Source organism: Orbicella franksi, chromosome 4 (assembly GCF_964199315.1).
Source record: "Orbicella franksi chromosome 4, jaOrbFran1.1, whole genome shotgun sequence".
In the NCBI taxonomy this organism is placed as follows: Eukaryota; Metazoa; Cnidaria; class Anthozoa; order Scleractinia; family Merulinidae; genus Orbicella; species Orbicella franksi.
The window spans coordinates 19,062,301-19,079,800 of NC_138148.1; the positions used below are offsets into that span (position 1 = coordinate 19,062,301).

Genomic DNA, 17,500 nt, shown 5'->3' on the forward strand with positions numbered 1-17,500 from the left:
TCTCCCCCGCGATAGTATGTTAGCTAATCGGCGCCAATTTCTGTACCTGGGTCGAGAATGGCACCGTAATGGCGAAGTGCCTCGCAAAGGAACACAACACAATGAACCCGGCCAGGGAAAGATCTGGACTCCAGTTTATATAACTATTATGGCACCGCACCTCTCTTGATGGTTTATGAACCTAAAAGAATACTAGTACCCCTAAAAAACGATGAAAATCAATTCGATAAAGTCGGATCAAATAAGCGCAGCTACTCGAATTATTGTCTGCAGCATTTATCTAAAACTCAACCTTTAAAATATATGGGTTTGTCCAGAGCCGGAAGTTAGAGCTTAGTGCGAAGATGGAAGGTTTCAAACAGGAATCGCTACAAATAAAATCTCTAGCGCCTAAACCACTCGGCCCGCACACCTCACCTACTTGTCATAGTCCTGATCATAAGGCATCCGCCGTAACTGGAGCTAAAGCCTATGTTTCACTAGCGACGCAAGCGCAAACACAAGAATCCTTATTTTACCGTGAAAACGCCTTGACGCAGGCATAAGCACAAGCGGAAGCACAAGCACAAGGATCAAAATTTTTCCTTTTTCTTATGCTTGCGCTTATGCTTGCGTTTCGCTACAAGTGAAAACGAAACACCGCTCAGGCATTACACAAGCACGAGCATATTTAGCATACGTGGTTATGTTTTGCCAATGAAACACTGGATCCAGATTACCTCGCGCCTAAACAGTTTGGAAGGTTCCGATGATTTTGCTTGTGCTTGTGTTCGCGTCGAATGTCGTTTTCACTTGGGTCATCCCTATTGCTTGCGTTTGTGCTTACGCTTGTGCTTTCGCTTGCGCTTGCGCTTGCGCTTGCGCTTGCGCTTGCGCTTGCGCTTGCGCTTGCGCTTGCGCTTGCGCTTGCGCTTGCGCTTGCGCTTGCGCTTGCGCTTGTGCTTGCGCTTGTGCTTGCGCTTGTGCTTGTGCTTGTGCTTGCGCCGCTATAGTGAAAACTAAGCTTAACAGCCACGAAGGAAATAGGCAATAACCCTGAATTTGACAGCAAGTGCTACCTACCTTCACTTGCGGCTTGACAGGACATCTTATCGTTGAGGATAACTGCATGACGTCCAATCTCTGTGCACTTTTCATCGTACATGTCGGGCTTTAGACACTGAGTGACATGAGTGTCAGAGACCTGACCCATGGAATCTGAACACTGCCAACTCTTAGGAAGCCATGCGCTTGCGCCATCGTCCAAACCGCAGCACGTTTTTGTCGCCTCCCCCCACAAATAAAAGCCAGGGTTACACACCGCGGTAATAACTTCATTCAGCTTATAGGAGGTTCTACCATTAGAATCATATCTGCCATGGTCAAGATGTTGGGGTTTTTTGCATTTCAAAGTAGATGCTGCAAAAGAATTTTCTACCTTTCGATCACTGCAGTCATTTGAAATTCAAGATGTCATCAGTACCCTCGTTCAGTTGGAAGAATTGCCGGGATAATACTAAACTATTTTTCTCGTTGGTGATTTTGTATTTGTTTGGTTTGGTTTTGAGTTGTTCTAGAATTCTCCCTGCGGTGTATCTACAATCCCAGACAAGAGTAGTTGGGACACTTGAGCTGGATCCCGTATCCCCCATCCACCCTAACCAATGTTGGAAAATGTGCACTGTGTGCAAAATTGATGGAAGTTACTACCCACTTTTACGCCCAAAAGAAGCTGACTTTCCAAGTTTTTTTTCCCTACTATTAATTAGTCAATTAGCTCGCAATTTCATATCAGCGATATGGAGAGAACTCGCGCGATTACCCCCTGAATTGTACTCTGAAATAACTCGCCCAATTACCCCTTGAATTGTACCCCACTCGGACCAATCACTGTTAAACATTTTAAGGAGAATAATTCGCAGTTCAGTAACCTGAACAACAATGCGACTTGGAAAAACGCCATAATTTCAACAAAAATGCATAGTATAGTAGTGTTACTTTCTTGCATGCCTCTGGCTGTGGAGAGAGGCTTCCAAGAAAAAAGTGGGTTGGGTAGTGTAGCATGTACATTACGAAACTCTTAGTCTACATGTACTTCAGATCACGCTACAAAGAGAAATGAGGTTGTAATCACTATTGGAAAAAATACAAAATACTTAGTGGACTACATCAAGATCAAAGAAAAACACAGCACTCTCAAGTTTAACAAACATGTTTCAGCCGGTGCTTTTGCCATCTGCAGTGAGGAACAAAGTGTACGCCAGGATATAAACAGTGACAAATAACAATAACAGTGCCAGTAATTAAGACAACTGCAATAGTAATACAAAAATTAAACAGAAAGTTTGAAATTAAAGTGTTTAACTTGTGGAGTTTGCTCTCGACATCAAAACAGCACTATACATACTGTATTATGGGAGAAGCCCATATTGAAGCCACATTAACGCACGTTAAGTTAAAACTATCTGTTCAATTCTAAACTTGAGAGTGACATGTGTTTCTTTAAAGGTATATATCATCATTGCTATTATCCAAACCATTCGTCATACCTGAGATTAAACAAATCGGACTCCCATTTCACGGTCGTTCGATTTTGTTCATCACTCGTATGATCACAGACCGAATTGGACACCACTCAGTCCTGTTACCACTATTAATTAGCAAGGGAAGCCTTTTAAAAAGCTCATTGAAAATGTTTGGTATGGTTTAGCACGACTGTATCGAGGAACCTTAAACATTCCATGAGCTCACTCACACACATGTACGTAAACAATGGTGTGTTCTGTAGTGTCTGTTGGGCTGCCTGTGGCTGAATATGACAAGTACTATGGGATAGGTCTTGTTGGAAACACGTGTGCGTGAAAGGGACAAAAGCATGTTTATACTGTCTTCACTGCAGCTTAATTCCAGTCCGTACTGGAAAGTCTCAGCACCCTTATGTTTGCAAACATCATAAGCCTCACTTGATGGAATGTGAATCGATGTTATTTGTCACAAGCCACATGTACATACCTTATATCTTTCAGGCCTTTCAAATTCTTTTTCCAACAGCTTCAATGATTTTTACAGCTGCAAAGTTCTTTCATCAAGTGATATGAGAAAGAACAAAACATAGAGCTTCGCAGCCATAATGGTGGTTGACATGAAACTTTGAATTTACTTCATGTAAGTAGTTGCGAAATGTTAATATTTCGTGATGTCTTACATGAAACAAAACAAAAAAACGTAAACAAACCCTCGAGTGTGCGCAGTACGGACTGGAAATCATCTTTAAATGCAAATGAAAGAGTGTTATAATCATGTTTCTTACCTTCACATGTTGGATTTTGTCTCTCGGACCAATTCCCATCTGCCCTGCACTGGCGCTGCCTTGAGCCCACTAGCTTATAACCAGTATTGCATTGAAAAGTCACCACTGTCCATATAGGGAATTGTGACGAATCGGTGTTGTTCGATGTACCATAGCCATTTGATATGCCACCGGGGTCTCTACAAGCGCTTCGAACTATTATGAGACAAAAATACACATCTTTACATGTAGTATGTACATTTAAGTAGCAAAAGTTCACTAGCCTTCAAATTATTAAGTCTGAGCTTTTTGACATAATTATTTACAATTACATGTAAGAAATACCTATACTAATAGCACACTGTCAGTAATACTTTGTAGTTGCATCAAACTACATGTACAGTTGAAAAGATCTTATCCCATGATTACGTCACATGCTCAAAATTCACCACCAAGCCACGTTTGTACGAAATTGTTTTTATGTGGTTCAGCTCTGCTGCTTTGGAAATTTGCTCATGATAAAAATGTTCAATTACCATTTTGAAACCGATGCTTGGCGGTGATTTTTGCTATTCTGATATCATCATGCATAAGAGTTATTCACCACCAAGAATGCTGATGGTGTACTTCACCAACAAATTCCACAAGTACATGTACATGTAACAAGTATTAAATAAAGGTCTTAGGAAGAGCTGTGGTGGTCGGGTACACAAGGTTCATCACATACTATCAAAATAGCTTGAGGGTGAATTGAGCAACTCAGAACTGTACTTAGTATATTTCACAAATAGATTCCATGTTGTGTATTCCAGTAACACATGTATATCACAGATGACATCAAAATGTGTCCAGGGCCGTTAGGCCAGTGCGTCACTGATGTTCTTATCACAACTTGACATCTTCTGTGATCTATTACTGAACAGAAGCACGGCAACATGGAATCTACTTATATTACATAATAATAATAAAAAAAAACGAAAAAAAAATTGCTAGCAAAGTCATCTATGCATCTGTCCTGTAATAGATTGTAAGCAAGAACCAATCGAAATTTTTGTATGTAATTTAATGTTATTGCAATAAAAACTAAAAAATAAAAACATAAAAAACATAAAAAAATAAACATTTGGGAATAATTTGGCATATTTGAATCATATCATATAAATTGACACTGCATACACTGTACATGCAAAGCTGACATACCACAGTGAGGACGTCTTCCAGACCATAACCCAGAGTTTAGACACGTCCTCTGTCCTGTATTTTCTGGAAGTTTGTACAGGGCATCACAGGCAAAAGTGACCACCGTACCTTCTGGGTAAATATATTGACCTTCAAAGATATACTGTTTAACCCTTGAGAGAATATAGCCATGAGCAAGTGAACTATCAGGTGGATAGCAAGTGTTCACTGTAAGAGAGAACAAGCTTAGTTAAACACAAAGTAAACATGCAGCTTCAGTTTATGGTATAGCCAAATTTAACGCAACACTAGTAGGTGGCACAAACAAAGACTCATTGTTGAAATACATGTAGTAAGCTTTTCGATTATTTCTGATGTGAACAGCATTTAAAAGCACACTCACATGCCTAAGACTTCCCAAGAAAATGAATAGCTGAGAAATTCTGTAAACGGATGTCATAAGAAACACCTTTATGGCTTTGTTCTTGTGTGTTGTTATATTTTGAGGGCCATACGTTAAGCACCCATTGTACGGCCTCCCCATTTTCTCTCCCATCCTCCCCTCCCCTCCTTTTTTTCTTCCCGCTTTCTCTTTGCCCAATGATCGATTAGGAAGCCTGTTCACACTCTGGCTAGCAGGGAACAGAATTTGAACTTGAAACCTCTCAGTTACCAGTTAGATATTTACACTGCATGGGGGAGATGAATTTGGGATCACCAAACTCAAATCCTTCTACATGTAGAGGCAGGGAGAAGGATTTGATTGCTCCAACTCCCAAACCACTGCGTCACGATTTCATTTTTTTGACTTTATGAAGTGCTGAACTTTAAACGCAACTCACAACAAGTAGGGCTGTTCGACGACCAGCTACCACTTAGATCACACTTCATCACAAACTTGTCTACGATCTCCCCTTTGAAATCAAACATCACATAGCCAGGGTTGCAATAATATGATGCTTCAGTAGTTGAGTCAGAGGTCGAAATGTTAACATTTCCATGCCCTGTACTTAGAGGTGGAGGAGGGCTACACCTGACTTCTGTTTAAAACAAAACAGAAAGCTACAGTCAGAACACCACTGTTATCAAGTCCACATACACTGTGCACTATACTAGCAAGCAGTAAAAAATGGCACTAATATCTGACATATCCGGAGGTATTTAGCCCAGAAAAGTCACCTAATTTTGGTGCATACTTTTATAACAAGCCAACTGGATTATAGTAACAGTCTACTGCACGGACTTCCAAACACTGAGATTTCTAAGTTGTAAAGAGTCCAGAACGCTGCAGCTAGACTTGTTATATTTTCATCTAAGTTCAGCCATGAACTTCAATGGCTGCCAGTGAGATTTCTTATTTCTTTTAAAATACTTTTAATCGTTTTAAATCTTTGCTTGGTCAGTCACCCACAGTGATTTCATTTCAGTTAGGAAACAATCCATCTATCAGCTGCAATCAACCGATAGACTACTTCTTGATTTCCCTCGTGGGAAGATGTCGACATCTTTTCGAGACAGATCTTTTTCTGTTGCTGTTCCCACATTGTAGAATGCCTTACCCATCTCGTTGAGGAAATCAAACATAGATCAACAGTTTAAATCCTAATGCAAACCATACCTTCTTAAACTAGCTTTTAAAAATTTGATATAATTTTCAGAATTTGTGATGTAACGTGCCACTGATCATTGCATGTTAAAAGGTGCAATATCAATAATCTTTAATGATTATTTTAATTATTACCTTTGGTCATTCATAAAAGGCTCTTAGAACACCAAAGTGAAGATATTCCGTGAATTATTGATGGAAGAGCAAATTGCAACTAGTTTTAGCAATTTTTCCACGACAAGAATGGCATAGAATTTCAAAAAGTCTGCCAGACTTTTCATTTTGGCATCACAGCCTTGCGCATGCATGGCATATTACAACACTACTTTTACACAATGTACCTGTAGCATCAGTGCACTTAAAAGTCCAGCCAGCACTGGTGCGAGCAGCAAAGTCGCGAGGAGACTAATTTGACGCCCTTCACCAGACTCTTCCTGCCGGATCGTTTCGCTCGCAGACCATCTCGCGGACTCGCTGCCCAAGCCAAACGATTGCAACATTTCAACCCAACATATCGCAAGATTGTTGGGTGCAACATGTTGCGTGCGTTTGGTCACCCTGTTGTGACATGTTGCTACAGTGGGTGTTATTAGCTCAAGTTTGAAAATGGTCAAATTTTTCATGCAACCTTTGTGCAAGTTTCCTTATTGTTTACTCATTTGGCCAGGTTCGTGCAACAATGTTTCGCCAAGGCGTGCGCACTAGTTCAATTTGCAACACCCAACATGTCGCAACACATCGCAACAGTGTGACAAACGTGCACAACATGTTGCACCCAACAATGTTGCGATATGTTGCGTTCAAATGTTGCAATTGTTTGGCTGGGGCTTAAAGCATTTCATTTAACTGATCAATAAAAATATGTCTTGTAGGTTTTGACTTCTGGAGGTCATGCTCACGACATTAATGCATTTTACTCCCTTGACGCATTAACTTTGTCAGTCTGTCCACACTTGCAATGTATATATTAATAACTTTGACATTGTTCAGTCCAGCACAAATTATCGCTGATTTCCACAGTCACACCATCAAAAATAACAATCGTAACCATTCAATATATTAAGTCAAGAATCTTTCGACATATGAAAACAAACAACCTGGTCAAGATTTAGATCTGTGTGGTTTTTCATTCGTACGTTTTTCAGAGAAGTGTTTCACCCAAACTTATAGAGCTTTGTGTGGAGACGCTATGTCGGTGCACCTCCATGGGGAACCAACACGGGCCGTAAAGTAACAGAAACATCTGTCATTGAGTTTTGCTATTGAAATGACATGTTATTACTTACAGTTTGATCTATTTTTGAGTTGGGAGGCATGGGAAAATGCCTTACCTCGGGGATTCAACATTGAAGGCCTCAGGGAAACCAAATTGCTTATTACCCAGTCTCAAGGCACTTTATTGTATCAGGGTGCATGGAACAGTACTCACTTTCACAAGTGAAGTTGCCACTCCATTTGTATCCTAGTGTTTTGGGATCTTTATCACACAAGAGGCGAGTTGGGCGGTGATCAGACACGTAACCTAAATCACAGGCATACTCAACATGGCTGCCTTTGGTGTTCGGCACTGGATTGCTTCTGACATGTGCATGAGCAAATGTAGGTGGTGGCAAGATACAGACTGCAAAAAGATGATAAAGCAATCAATTGATTATTGAGAAATCAATCAGTCAATCAACTGATCAATCAACCAGTTGAGTAATCAATCAGCTATAGTAAGCGATTGATCGGTCAATCAATCACGTGATCAATCACTTGATCAATTGACTGAGTATTTCATTGTCAAATTCAAATCTAGTGAATTATCCAAGTTCATAAACAAAAATATCTCTCATCACACAAAAAAGGTTTGTTTCCTACTGGCTGAAGAAACGAAAGAAGTGGAAACGTTATTTCTCACACACTTCTGGGCTAGTGTGCAGGAGATCAGGTTACATGGAACCTTGGTCGTTTTCCAGTTTTCTTGTTGCTGTCCACCATTACCTGACCTCCCACCCACCCACCATTCTAGCTTGATACTTTCTCAAGATCATTTTAATTAGTTCCCTCTTTTCATTCTAGCAAAACCCTTCTTGGGCTGTGAGTTTTCATTTTTGATAGTTATTGACATTCTTTGCAACATATAATCCCAGGAGCATATTTACCGGCATGGCTCCCAGCTGTGTGTGAGAATTAGTTTTTGTCATAATTAAGCATGTTTTTGCCTGGGTGTCAAATTATACCCTAGCAAAATGTCTTCCTTGGAAACTGAAACCCTTATGATGACATCTACTACAATAATTATATACGTTGCATGTGGATTTGTCTTGATACTCATTCATTTAGATCCCCAGGAAGTTGTAACTTCTCACATACACATGAAATTCTTGAAACCAACACCCATAAATATCCCGTCAAAGGAGTTTAGAAAAATCCATTTAGATTCAAAATTCTCAGATTTAAAGAGCTCGACAGACTATAATAAACCTTTGCCAAAAAAAGGATCCAATACATAGTGGGCAGGGTTGCGGAACATCAGCCACGGCCGTAACCAGGGCCGTAACCCATAATACCTGTTATGGCTGAGTATGTTTGATGGACCCTTGATGTCATGGGTGAACTGGCCTGTATTTGATGCAATTCACCCATAAGGTAACAAGTGCAAGTTTACTACGGGTGTGAAGATCAAGGCTACAGGTGAATTAAAACTTAATGACAGCCATGTGAGCAACCTAGTACATGCATCAAGTTATTCATGATAGATGCTGGGAATGCAAATCAATTGTCATACAATCTTAACCCATTGACTCCCATGCTGCCCGTGTCACCCATAACCGGCAGTGACGAGCCTTGGCCTTTGTTCCACTTCTGACATTATCACCTTTGACAACAATTGGCATCATCTATACTCAACTTCTGCAGGAAGAAAAGATCTTTCCAATGATACCCAGATCAGAGTGATCGGCTCAACGGAGCCTGAAATATGCATGAAAATGCTCAGAAATTTGAGTGAAAAACTCAGAGCAAAATTTCCTGCAACTACATGTGGCTGCTCCATGGCAAAAAATTGCCTGTTTCGATGATGCTTTCTCAGAATTTTTTGAACTGGAAGGGAGCCCAGTAGAAGGTCAATTACTGCAGCAAAAAGATAAGAAAAGAAGAAAAAGAAAAGGTGAAAAAAAAAAATTTTTTTTTAAAAAAGGAAAGCCTGAAGTCATAGGTCATTTCTGCACATGCCCAAGCAAAAATGTCGTAAAACACGATGCTAGTGGAAAGAAAGGCATGTTGTCATGTTGCAAATGTATTTTTGAGTAAATTGGAGCTAATATGGTCCATATCCAGCCTGAAAATTTCTAGAAATGTCTAAAAAATGCATATTTGGCAAAAAGCTCTGGGAGTCAATGGGTTAGCATAATCTGCAATTCATTTAGTACCAGGAAAAAGAAAAAACACATACCTTGCGATACGCACAGAGGTAACTTTGTCTCACTCCATTTTCCCTTGGCACACAGAATCTTTTTAGCTCCACTGAGTTTATAGTTAGCATTGCATTGAAAAGAAACTATTGTCCCGTCAGGAAATCCACCATCACTACTATTAACATTCCTAGAACCATGCAGCGGAGTTCCAGGATCAACACAGTAAGCTAAAAAGCATATATTAAATTATAATTAACAATAATATTGAATTAACCATGGCCCCTTATACACATATATACGTGTAATATTTTTACATGTATGTTATGGTCCAATTTTACTTCTGCTTATTAATATGTAACTTCTTCAGTTTACATGTAATTTTCATCAAAGGGGAAAGGGGAATCTGGGACCAATAATTCATAAGACCAACAAATATGGAAAAATATGCAATGATTGCTTCCGTGGCCTAGCAGAGATAAAGGTGCACTAGGGATTGGTTGTTCATATCTAGATGAGTAAAAAACTTGATAGGGAAACTCCTGCTGCTGTATGGGAATACGTTGAGCAAGTTACTGGCAATTAGTACATATTTTCCCGGGAAAATCCACGGGATTTGCCTAGTTAGCAATTTCAATCATGGCAATTCTGAGTAAAATCATTGGATGATTGTACACAGGTCTCTTATGTCCTTGACTTTCTACATATACATGCAGGACCCTTACTTTTAAAACTTTGTTACAGCGATTGAAACAGTTTCCTCAAGTATTGTCTCAAGATCACATTTCTGAATTTCTGATGATCTAGCTGGGGCTTTTAGGGATGCAGTGCCCAGCAACATCCTATACTTCTTACATTCAGTTTCTAGCCTAGAATTTCCAGTCCTTTAGGTTACTATTAGTTATTTACAAATACTCAATCCAGTCATCAAAAAATGCTCTATGAACGCTAGTTTTGAACACTAGTCTTTTAAGTACTCACTTGAAGAACAAGATCCAGACTCCAACAGAAAATCATCTATTGCAATGTCACTTTCATAACTACCTCCCCGTATGCCTTCAAATGTAACCTACAATCATTACAAGAGATGGAAGTTAGGGTTTAACGTTATACAAAAAATTTGAATACATGTAGGACCGACCACCATGTTACAAGACAAATTGGCTACTAATGGCATGGTGGCACTTGCTATTTGCAATTAGTCAGTTAAAAGTTACCAAAATATCAAAATCTCTCAAGCAACTGTGTACTTGAAGAGTTAACCGGCTCTTGACCAATTAATTGAAAGACAAGTGTTCTATATCCATTGTTATTTGTATATACAGTATTATCATTTTCTGAATGCCATATGTAAAAAAAAACAAAAAACAAAAAGATCGAAGGAAATGTTTAGTGACATGTTCAGGGCTGTGCTCTAGAAGGTCCTGCGTGTCACAGGTGACTAACTTCACCTTTGGACAATCAGAAAATCCTTCTTTTTCATATAAGCTTAAGTGCTGGGAACCCAGGATTTCATGGTTACAGTACGTACCTTTGGGCTCATCATAATTTTTCTTAGACCACAGCCTTGATATTTAAAGATACATGTAGTTTATTTTAAATAGCATAAATCTACTAGGTAAGCATTCTATTAGGAATGTAATTCTCTGATTGGCTACACTACAGGCCTTCTGATCTTAAGCGATGGTGCAGAGGATTTAATTAGATACAAAGTTCAGGACAACAAGTATATTTTTACTAAAATAGCGCTGTGTGAGTCAGTACGTTGTGCATGTTGCATATAGTACCGCTCAGAATTAAGAGACACGTTTTTGCCAACATGTTATGGACACGCATTTTTGCCAATGTGTTAGCCTTTGTTATTCATAACCAATATTCCTTTTGTGATGCATTGTTATGGAGAACAAAGCAGGACTCCAGCTAGAACAAATGGGTGATTTATGTTTAGTAATTCCACACTTAGAAGCGAAATTCAAATCAAAACACAACAAATTAACAAGAGCAGTTGGAAAATACAGCTTTGAACCTCTTCCACTGAAATAAGGTGCTCTGATGTTGACAAGATCACAAAAAAATTCGAACACTTTTGCATCAAACCATCGCTAGTTCGCCTGAAAATTTGAACTCGTTCACCAGCATAAGCTCTTTTCTCAAGCCAAGCGTGGCATTCACACTCACCAAAAATTTCGTATCAGATGAAAATAACAACATTCATGTCAGCAAAATAAACAACAGATTGAAAGCTAGACAATTTCAGTGAACTCAGCATTACCCTCTTTACATTAACACCTTGTTAACATGAATTTTGGTTCGCTTAGTTCTGAGTGGTACTGTACATGTACAATTAAACAATTACATTTGAAATACAGTAAACGAGACACCTTCCAGTAGCGAGGATAATACATGTAGGTCTCTTACCACGTCCATTCCTGATAAATTTACATTAACAGCTGCTCTCAGCCACTCATTGCCTTTATCCCCACTTGTGTTGAACACATTGTTTCCATTTACATTCACAGTTAATGTCCCCATGGCTGCACCATACATGTGGTAGTAGAACTGGAGACACATGCTCCCACTGAATTGCAGCTTGGGGCTGTTTAGTTTTGCATAGTCACCTGTCTGTCGAGGGAATGATGTTTCTATGTACATGTAATACCCTGCAGAGGTAGGCAAGTGGAAATTAAATATTTAACACTTCTGTCACTGAAAATTCATGTGAGGAAATTCTCACTAGCATTTGAAAAAATGACTGAACGTTTTTGGCATGCATTAATTTTTTATATTGCATTTAATCCTGTCCTATTCAGATCTAGCAATATAGACTTTATAGGACAGTCAGGACTTTTTCAGGGAGAGGGAGGGTAGGGGGGGGGGGGGGGGAGAGCACCAGGCCAAATTCCAATTTTCATCAACACAGTCAACTGAGTCAGATTACGGATTTAGCCTTTCATGCTGCTCTGTTGTGTAGTTGTGATGTCCATTGCTCATGCATATCTGATCAAGGTGTGTAGTCATTGCTATGTAAGTACTCTCAATTGAAAGATTTGTTCTTCCATTTTTCTTCAGCACTGCTGCATGCCAAACTTATCAACTTATATCATTTATGGTGTTTCTATGTTATCAATCATGAAGAAGGAATTAAAGACTCTATTGAGTTTGAAAGAGCATCTTTCTATTTGTATGTAAATTCACAACCAAAGCAAAATCACATGACCTTTGTTAAAAAACTAGTTTTACCTTATTATATTTATTATTACATGTAGATCCCCTCCTTGGGTATAAAATTCCACTAAAACAATAAACAAGATCACTTCCTATATTCAAATGAAGTAAAGGAGGAAGGTGTAATCAAGGAAGGTCTATATTCATACCATTTCCAGTGGTGTGGTCAGCAGATGGTCCAGTACCACTAGAAAGAGTGCTTCCCTGATGTCGCGTCCAGTCAAAGTCATCATTACTATCCTGGACAAAACCGCACATGGATGTATCAAAGTTGCAACTAAAGGCTAAAGAAATAGAAATATAAAATGATAGTTAATAAATGAATACATACAATACATACTTTCTTTGATCAGTATACCTTATTTGACAACCTTTCTTTTGAGCCCTGATTTAATATCCTATTAAGTACTTTGAAATTTGTCCCTGGCGTTATAAAACCCTTGTAATATCTAGTTCCAGGAAATATCCATACCTCCCCAATGGAATGGATTTTTTCCAAGACCCCCCGCCCCCTTACCCTTCTGGAAATTCCAATTAAACTTGATACATTTCTTTAAATTTTTTGGTCTTAGAGAACCCCCACCCCCCAGGAATTCCAATCCCTTCTGTGGGGGGAGTATGGATATTTTCTGGTACTGCACAATAAACATATTCTTTCAATATTGAGGAGGGTTAATGTTTCTTCAATTTGAAGATTTAGCTGGGGCAGCAACAACATTCTACATGCATGCATCTTTCAAGTGCTCAATTTCTAGACTATTACATGCACATGTAATTTCCAGTCCTTTAGCTTACTATTAATAGTTGTTATAATATTCAATCCAGTCATCAAAAACTGTTCCACTAACTCTCTTATGCACTCACTTGAACGACAATATCCTGATTCCAACATAAAGTCATCTATTGCGATGTCACTTCGGTAATCAAGTCCCTTTGTTGCTTCAAATGTAACCTGCAATCATTACAAGAGATGGAAATTGGGGACGGTTTAATATCATAACAAATACTGTGAGTAGGATTACAATACTACATGACCAACTGACTACCAACGGGCATATAACAGCCCTTGACAAGTTAACCCTGGCTACATGTATTAGCAGTTAGCCAGTTAAAAGTTACCAAAATATCAAAATCACTCATGGGACTGTGCAATTGAAGAGTTACATGTAACCAACTCTCAACCAAGAAAGGGGTTGCCATGGGAATTAATTATTGAATAACACATAAATTTTCCACATATCAACACTATCCAACAACAGCGAAAAAGTGTTGATCTCACTCCAAAATGGTTTTTTTGTACCTCAAAACAACTTTTCGCTATACAATTCCTTCTAGCGACTAGCAATGTTTGCCCCCTGACGATCCCAGAGTTCTTTGCGCAAACATGAGTATCCAATTACTAGCAAATCATTCATTGGCTGCTGAACTTACAGCTGTAATACATGTATATGTATCTAGTTCTGTTGTAGATACATGTACTCAGTAGCCAAACAGTACGCGAAACACTTTGTTAACAAAATGGCAGCCACTTCTTTGCATATTTAAAGTGTCTGTGAAGAGGATTTAATTAAATAATAAAAGTTTAGCTTGTCAGGACAAGTAGATTTTTACTAAAATGATTCGTCAAGACTATTTGCTCTCAATTTCTATCCAAGTAGATAATAAGTAATGTTAGTAAATATTATGTAATATAAGTTTGATGTCATGTAAGTGTTGCAATGATCAAATATATCTGCTGCTATCCAAAAAAAAAAAGAGAAGAAAATACCATTGCACCTTGGCCAGCCAGTACATGTAAACTGTAGCACAGAAAACGAAACAAAGTTGAACTTATAGTTGGAGTAAACAAGGCACCTCCTGACAGTAGCCATGATAATCTCTTACCGTGTACATTCCTGATAAATTTACATCAAAAGCCGCTCCCAACCACAAATTGCCTTGATCCCCCCTTGCGTTGAACAATTTGATTCCATTTAATTTCACAGTTAATGTCCCCATGTTTGCACCATACATGTGATAGTAGAACTGGAGACACATGTTCCCGCTGAATTGCAGCTTGGGGCTGTTTAGTCTTGCATAGTCACCTGTCTGTCGAGGAGATGATGTTTCTATGTACATGTAATATCCTGTAGAGGTAGGCAAGTGGAAATTAAATATTTCACACTTCTGTCTCTGAAAACTCATGTGGGGAAATTCTCACTGGCATTTGTTAAACGACTGAAAGAATTTGGCATTCATTTATTTTCTATATTGCATTTAATCCGGTGGCCTCATGGTTAGTGCCCTTGTCTCCGGATCAAGCGGTCCGGGTTCGAGCCCTAGCCGGGGACATTGTGTTGTGTTCTTGGGCAAGACACTTTACTCTCACAGTGCCTCTCTCCACCCAGGTGTATAAATGGGTACCGGCGAACTTAATGCTGGAGGTAACCCTGCGATGGACTAGCATCCCATCCAGAGGGGAGTAGAAATACTCCTAGTCGCTTCATGCTACAGAAACCGGGATAAGCTTCGGCCTGATGGGCCACTTGCCTCGCATGCAGACTTTACCTATTTAATCCTGTCCTATTCAAATCTAGCATAGACTTTAGTTTGTATAGTGTGATCGTCCGGGTGAGGGTAGTTGTGAAAAGAACTGTTACTGGTGAATGGCATTTTGACAACCTGAGTGGAAGTGATCTTCAGAGTCAAGTGAATAGTGTTTGTCAGTTGAAGATGTTATCAGTCTGGTCTGTTGAACGTGATTGGTCAGTTTAGCCATGACGGTATTGGCTCAAAGACTCGTATAAAGTTTGTCATCAGTCATTGGTCAGTTTCAATCCGTCAATTGTTAGTCAAATTGGTTGGTTTTTGGTCCGTCTATTGTTAGTCAAATTAAGTCGGTCTGTTGGAAGTCCATTTGTAGGTTTTGTTTCCGTCATGGATACATCGTTTGTAAGGCGCCGGTAGTTGTTGACATCTGTTAAGAGGCGTTTGTTCTAGGTTAGTGTACAAGCTCTCCAGAGTCAGTTGTTGAAAACAGTTTGTGCTGTAGGTTAAGCACTGAGCAGAGTCCCAGTCAATGTTGTGGTTTGTCAGTTGATGATATACAACAATGTGATTGTTGGCATCACCAACCACCTGTTGGGGCTATTTAGTAGCCATAAACTTGCAAATTAATTTTTATCGTGAAACTTCATCACTGCAACGAGTAAACAACATCCAAAAACTACTGGGCACTCACTGTGACCACGATATAAAAAGTTTTGCCATTGACGCATTTCTTGAGCGCATTGTTGTTAAAAGAGCAAATGATGATTTCTGTTAAAAAGAACCTTGTCATCAAGCAAATACAAACATGTACTACAGTCCAAACGAGGCCGAAAATTCCCGTGAATTTCCTGCGAAATCAGCTGTTTTTTCCACAAATTTGTCTCTGGAAATCCCACGAAATTAGACTTTATAGGACAGTCAGGACTTTTCCAGGGAGTGGGTGGGAGGAGGGGGGAGGGGGGGGGGGGGGCACCAGGCCAATTTTCAATTTTCATCAACTCAGTCAACTGAGTCAGATTACAGATTTAGCCTTTCAAGTTGTTTTTTTGTGCAGTTGTGACATTGTTCATGTATATGTGATCACGATGTGTAGTCATTGCTATGTAAGTACTCTCATTTGAAAGATTTGCTCTTCCATTTTCTTGTTGCTGCATGCCAAACTTTATATCAACTTACATAAATTAGAGTGTTTATACATGTACTATCAATCTATTGAGTATGAAAGAGCATCCTTCTATTTGTATATTTACGAAAACAAAATCACGACCTCTGTTAAAAAAGTAGTTTTTACCTCATTACATTTATTACTAGATCCCCTCCTTGGGTATAAAATTCCACCTTTTAACAATAAATAAGATCACTTCCTGTTTTCAAATGAAGTAAAGGAGGAAGATGTAATCAAGAAAGGTCTATGTCCATACCATTTCCTGTGGTGTGGTCAGCAGATGGTCCAGTACCACTAGAAGTAGTGCTTCCCTGATGTCGCGTCCAGTCAAAGTTATCATTACTGTCCTGGACAAAACCACACATGGATGTATCAAAGTTGCAACTAAAGGCTAAAAAATAAAATCAAAAAATAGTAATTAATAAATACATACAATACATACTTTATTTGATCAGTATACTTTATTTGACGAAACGTTTTTTGAGCTCTGATTTAATATCCTACTTAATGTGTCCCTGGCATTTATATAAAATCCTTGTAGTAAACATATTCTTTCAATATTGTGGAGGGTTAATATTTCTGAAATTTGATAATTTAGCCGAAGCTTTAGAGGATGCACACAGTCATTGAAAGAAAATAGAAGCCAATACTTAAAGCATGAGAACCTTAGTCTGCAGACGAGACTGCCACTGTTACAACTTGCTGCATTTGACGCATTCCAAAATTTTGGCCCATGTCAATTTGCAGACTGTTTCCTTATTTTAGAAATATTTTTTGTGGATACGTGTAACTCGCATACATGTAGGTCTGAAGTTTTGGAAATTTTTTTTTTTTTTTTGGAAAATGCCCATAAAATAGTAATCACTAATTTGGCATGAAAACATTTTTTTTTTTTTGAAAATATTATCCCTTGAAAGTCTTTGAGTGACTTTAGCACTTTAGGCCAGTCAAAGTACGGAGTCTACACCGTACATAATTCATTACAAAGTGTCTATGACATTTGGGATCACATAATATGCAGTTTCCGAATATTTGGAATGAGTTATATGTACTTCAAGGCAGCAACAAGGTTTGATGGCTACCGTAATTTCAATGCTCTTTAAATGATGGTAGTATGATTTACATTTGTAGCA

General features: G+C 38.8%; 1 protein-coding gene across 3 annotated transcripts in view; it reads right to left on the reverse strand.

The window, feature by feature from the left end:
• The window catches only part of LOC145484709 (uncharacterized), a 23,312-nt gene that overhangs the window by 4,846 nt on the left and 966 nt on the right, over positions 1–17,500 (reverse strand). Inside the window, exons 2-13 of one of the 3 annotated variants that reach the window (XM_081463330.1) lie at positions 16,624–16,758; positions 14,558–14,799; positions 13,538–13,625; positions 12,823–12,957; positions 11,867–12,108; positions 10,430–10,517; positions 9,490–9,678; positions 7,483–7,674; positions 5,290–5,487; positions 4,469–4,675; positions 3,290–3,484; positions 1,063–1,398 (exon numbers count right to left, since the gene is read on the reverse strand). In XM_081463330.1, the coding sequence (XP_081319456.1) occupies positions 1,063–1,398; positions 3,290–3,484; positions 4,469–4,675; positions 5,290–5,487; positions 7,483–7,674; positions 9,490–9,678; positions 10,430–10,517; positions 11,867–12,108; positions 12,823–12,957; positions 13,538–13,625; positions 14,558–14,799; positions 16,624–16,758 (2,247 nt within the window). The remainder of the gene's footprint in view (positions 1–1,062; positions 1,399–3,289; positions 3,485–4,468; positions 4,676–5,289; positions 5,488–7,482; positions 7,675–9,489; positions 9,679–10,429; positions 10,518–11,866; positions 12,109–12,822; positions 12,958–13,537; positions 13,626–14,557; positions 14,800–16,623; positions 16,759–17,500) is intronic. The other 2 variants (XM_081463331.1, XM_081463332.1) reach the window with 2 other exon arrangements.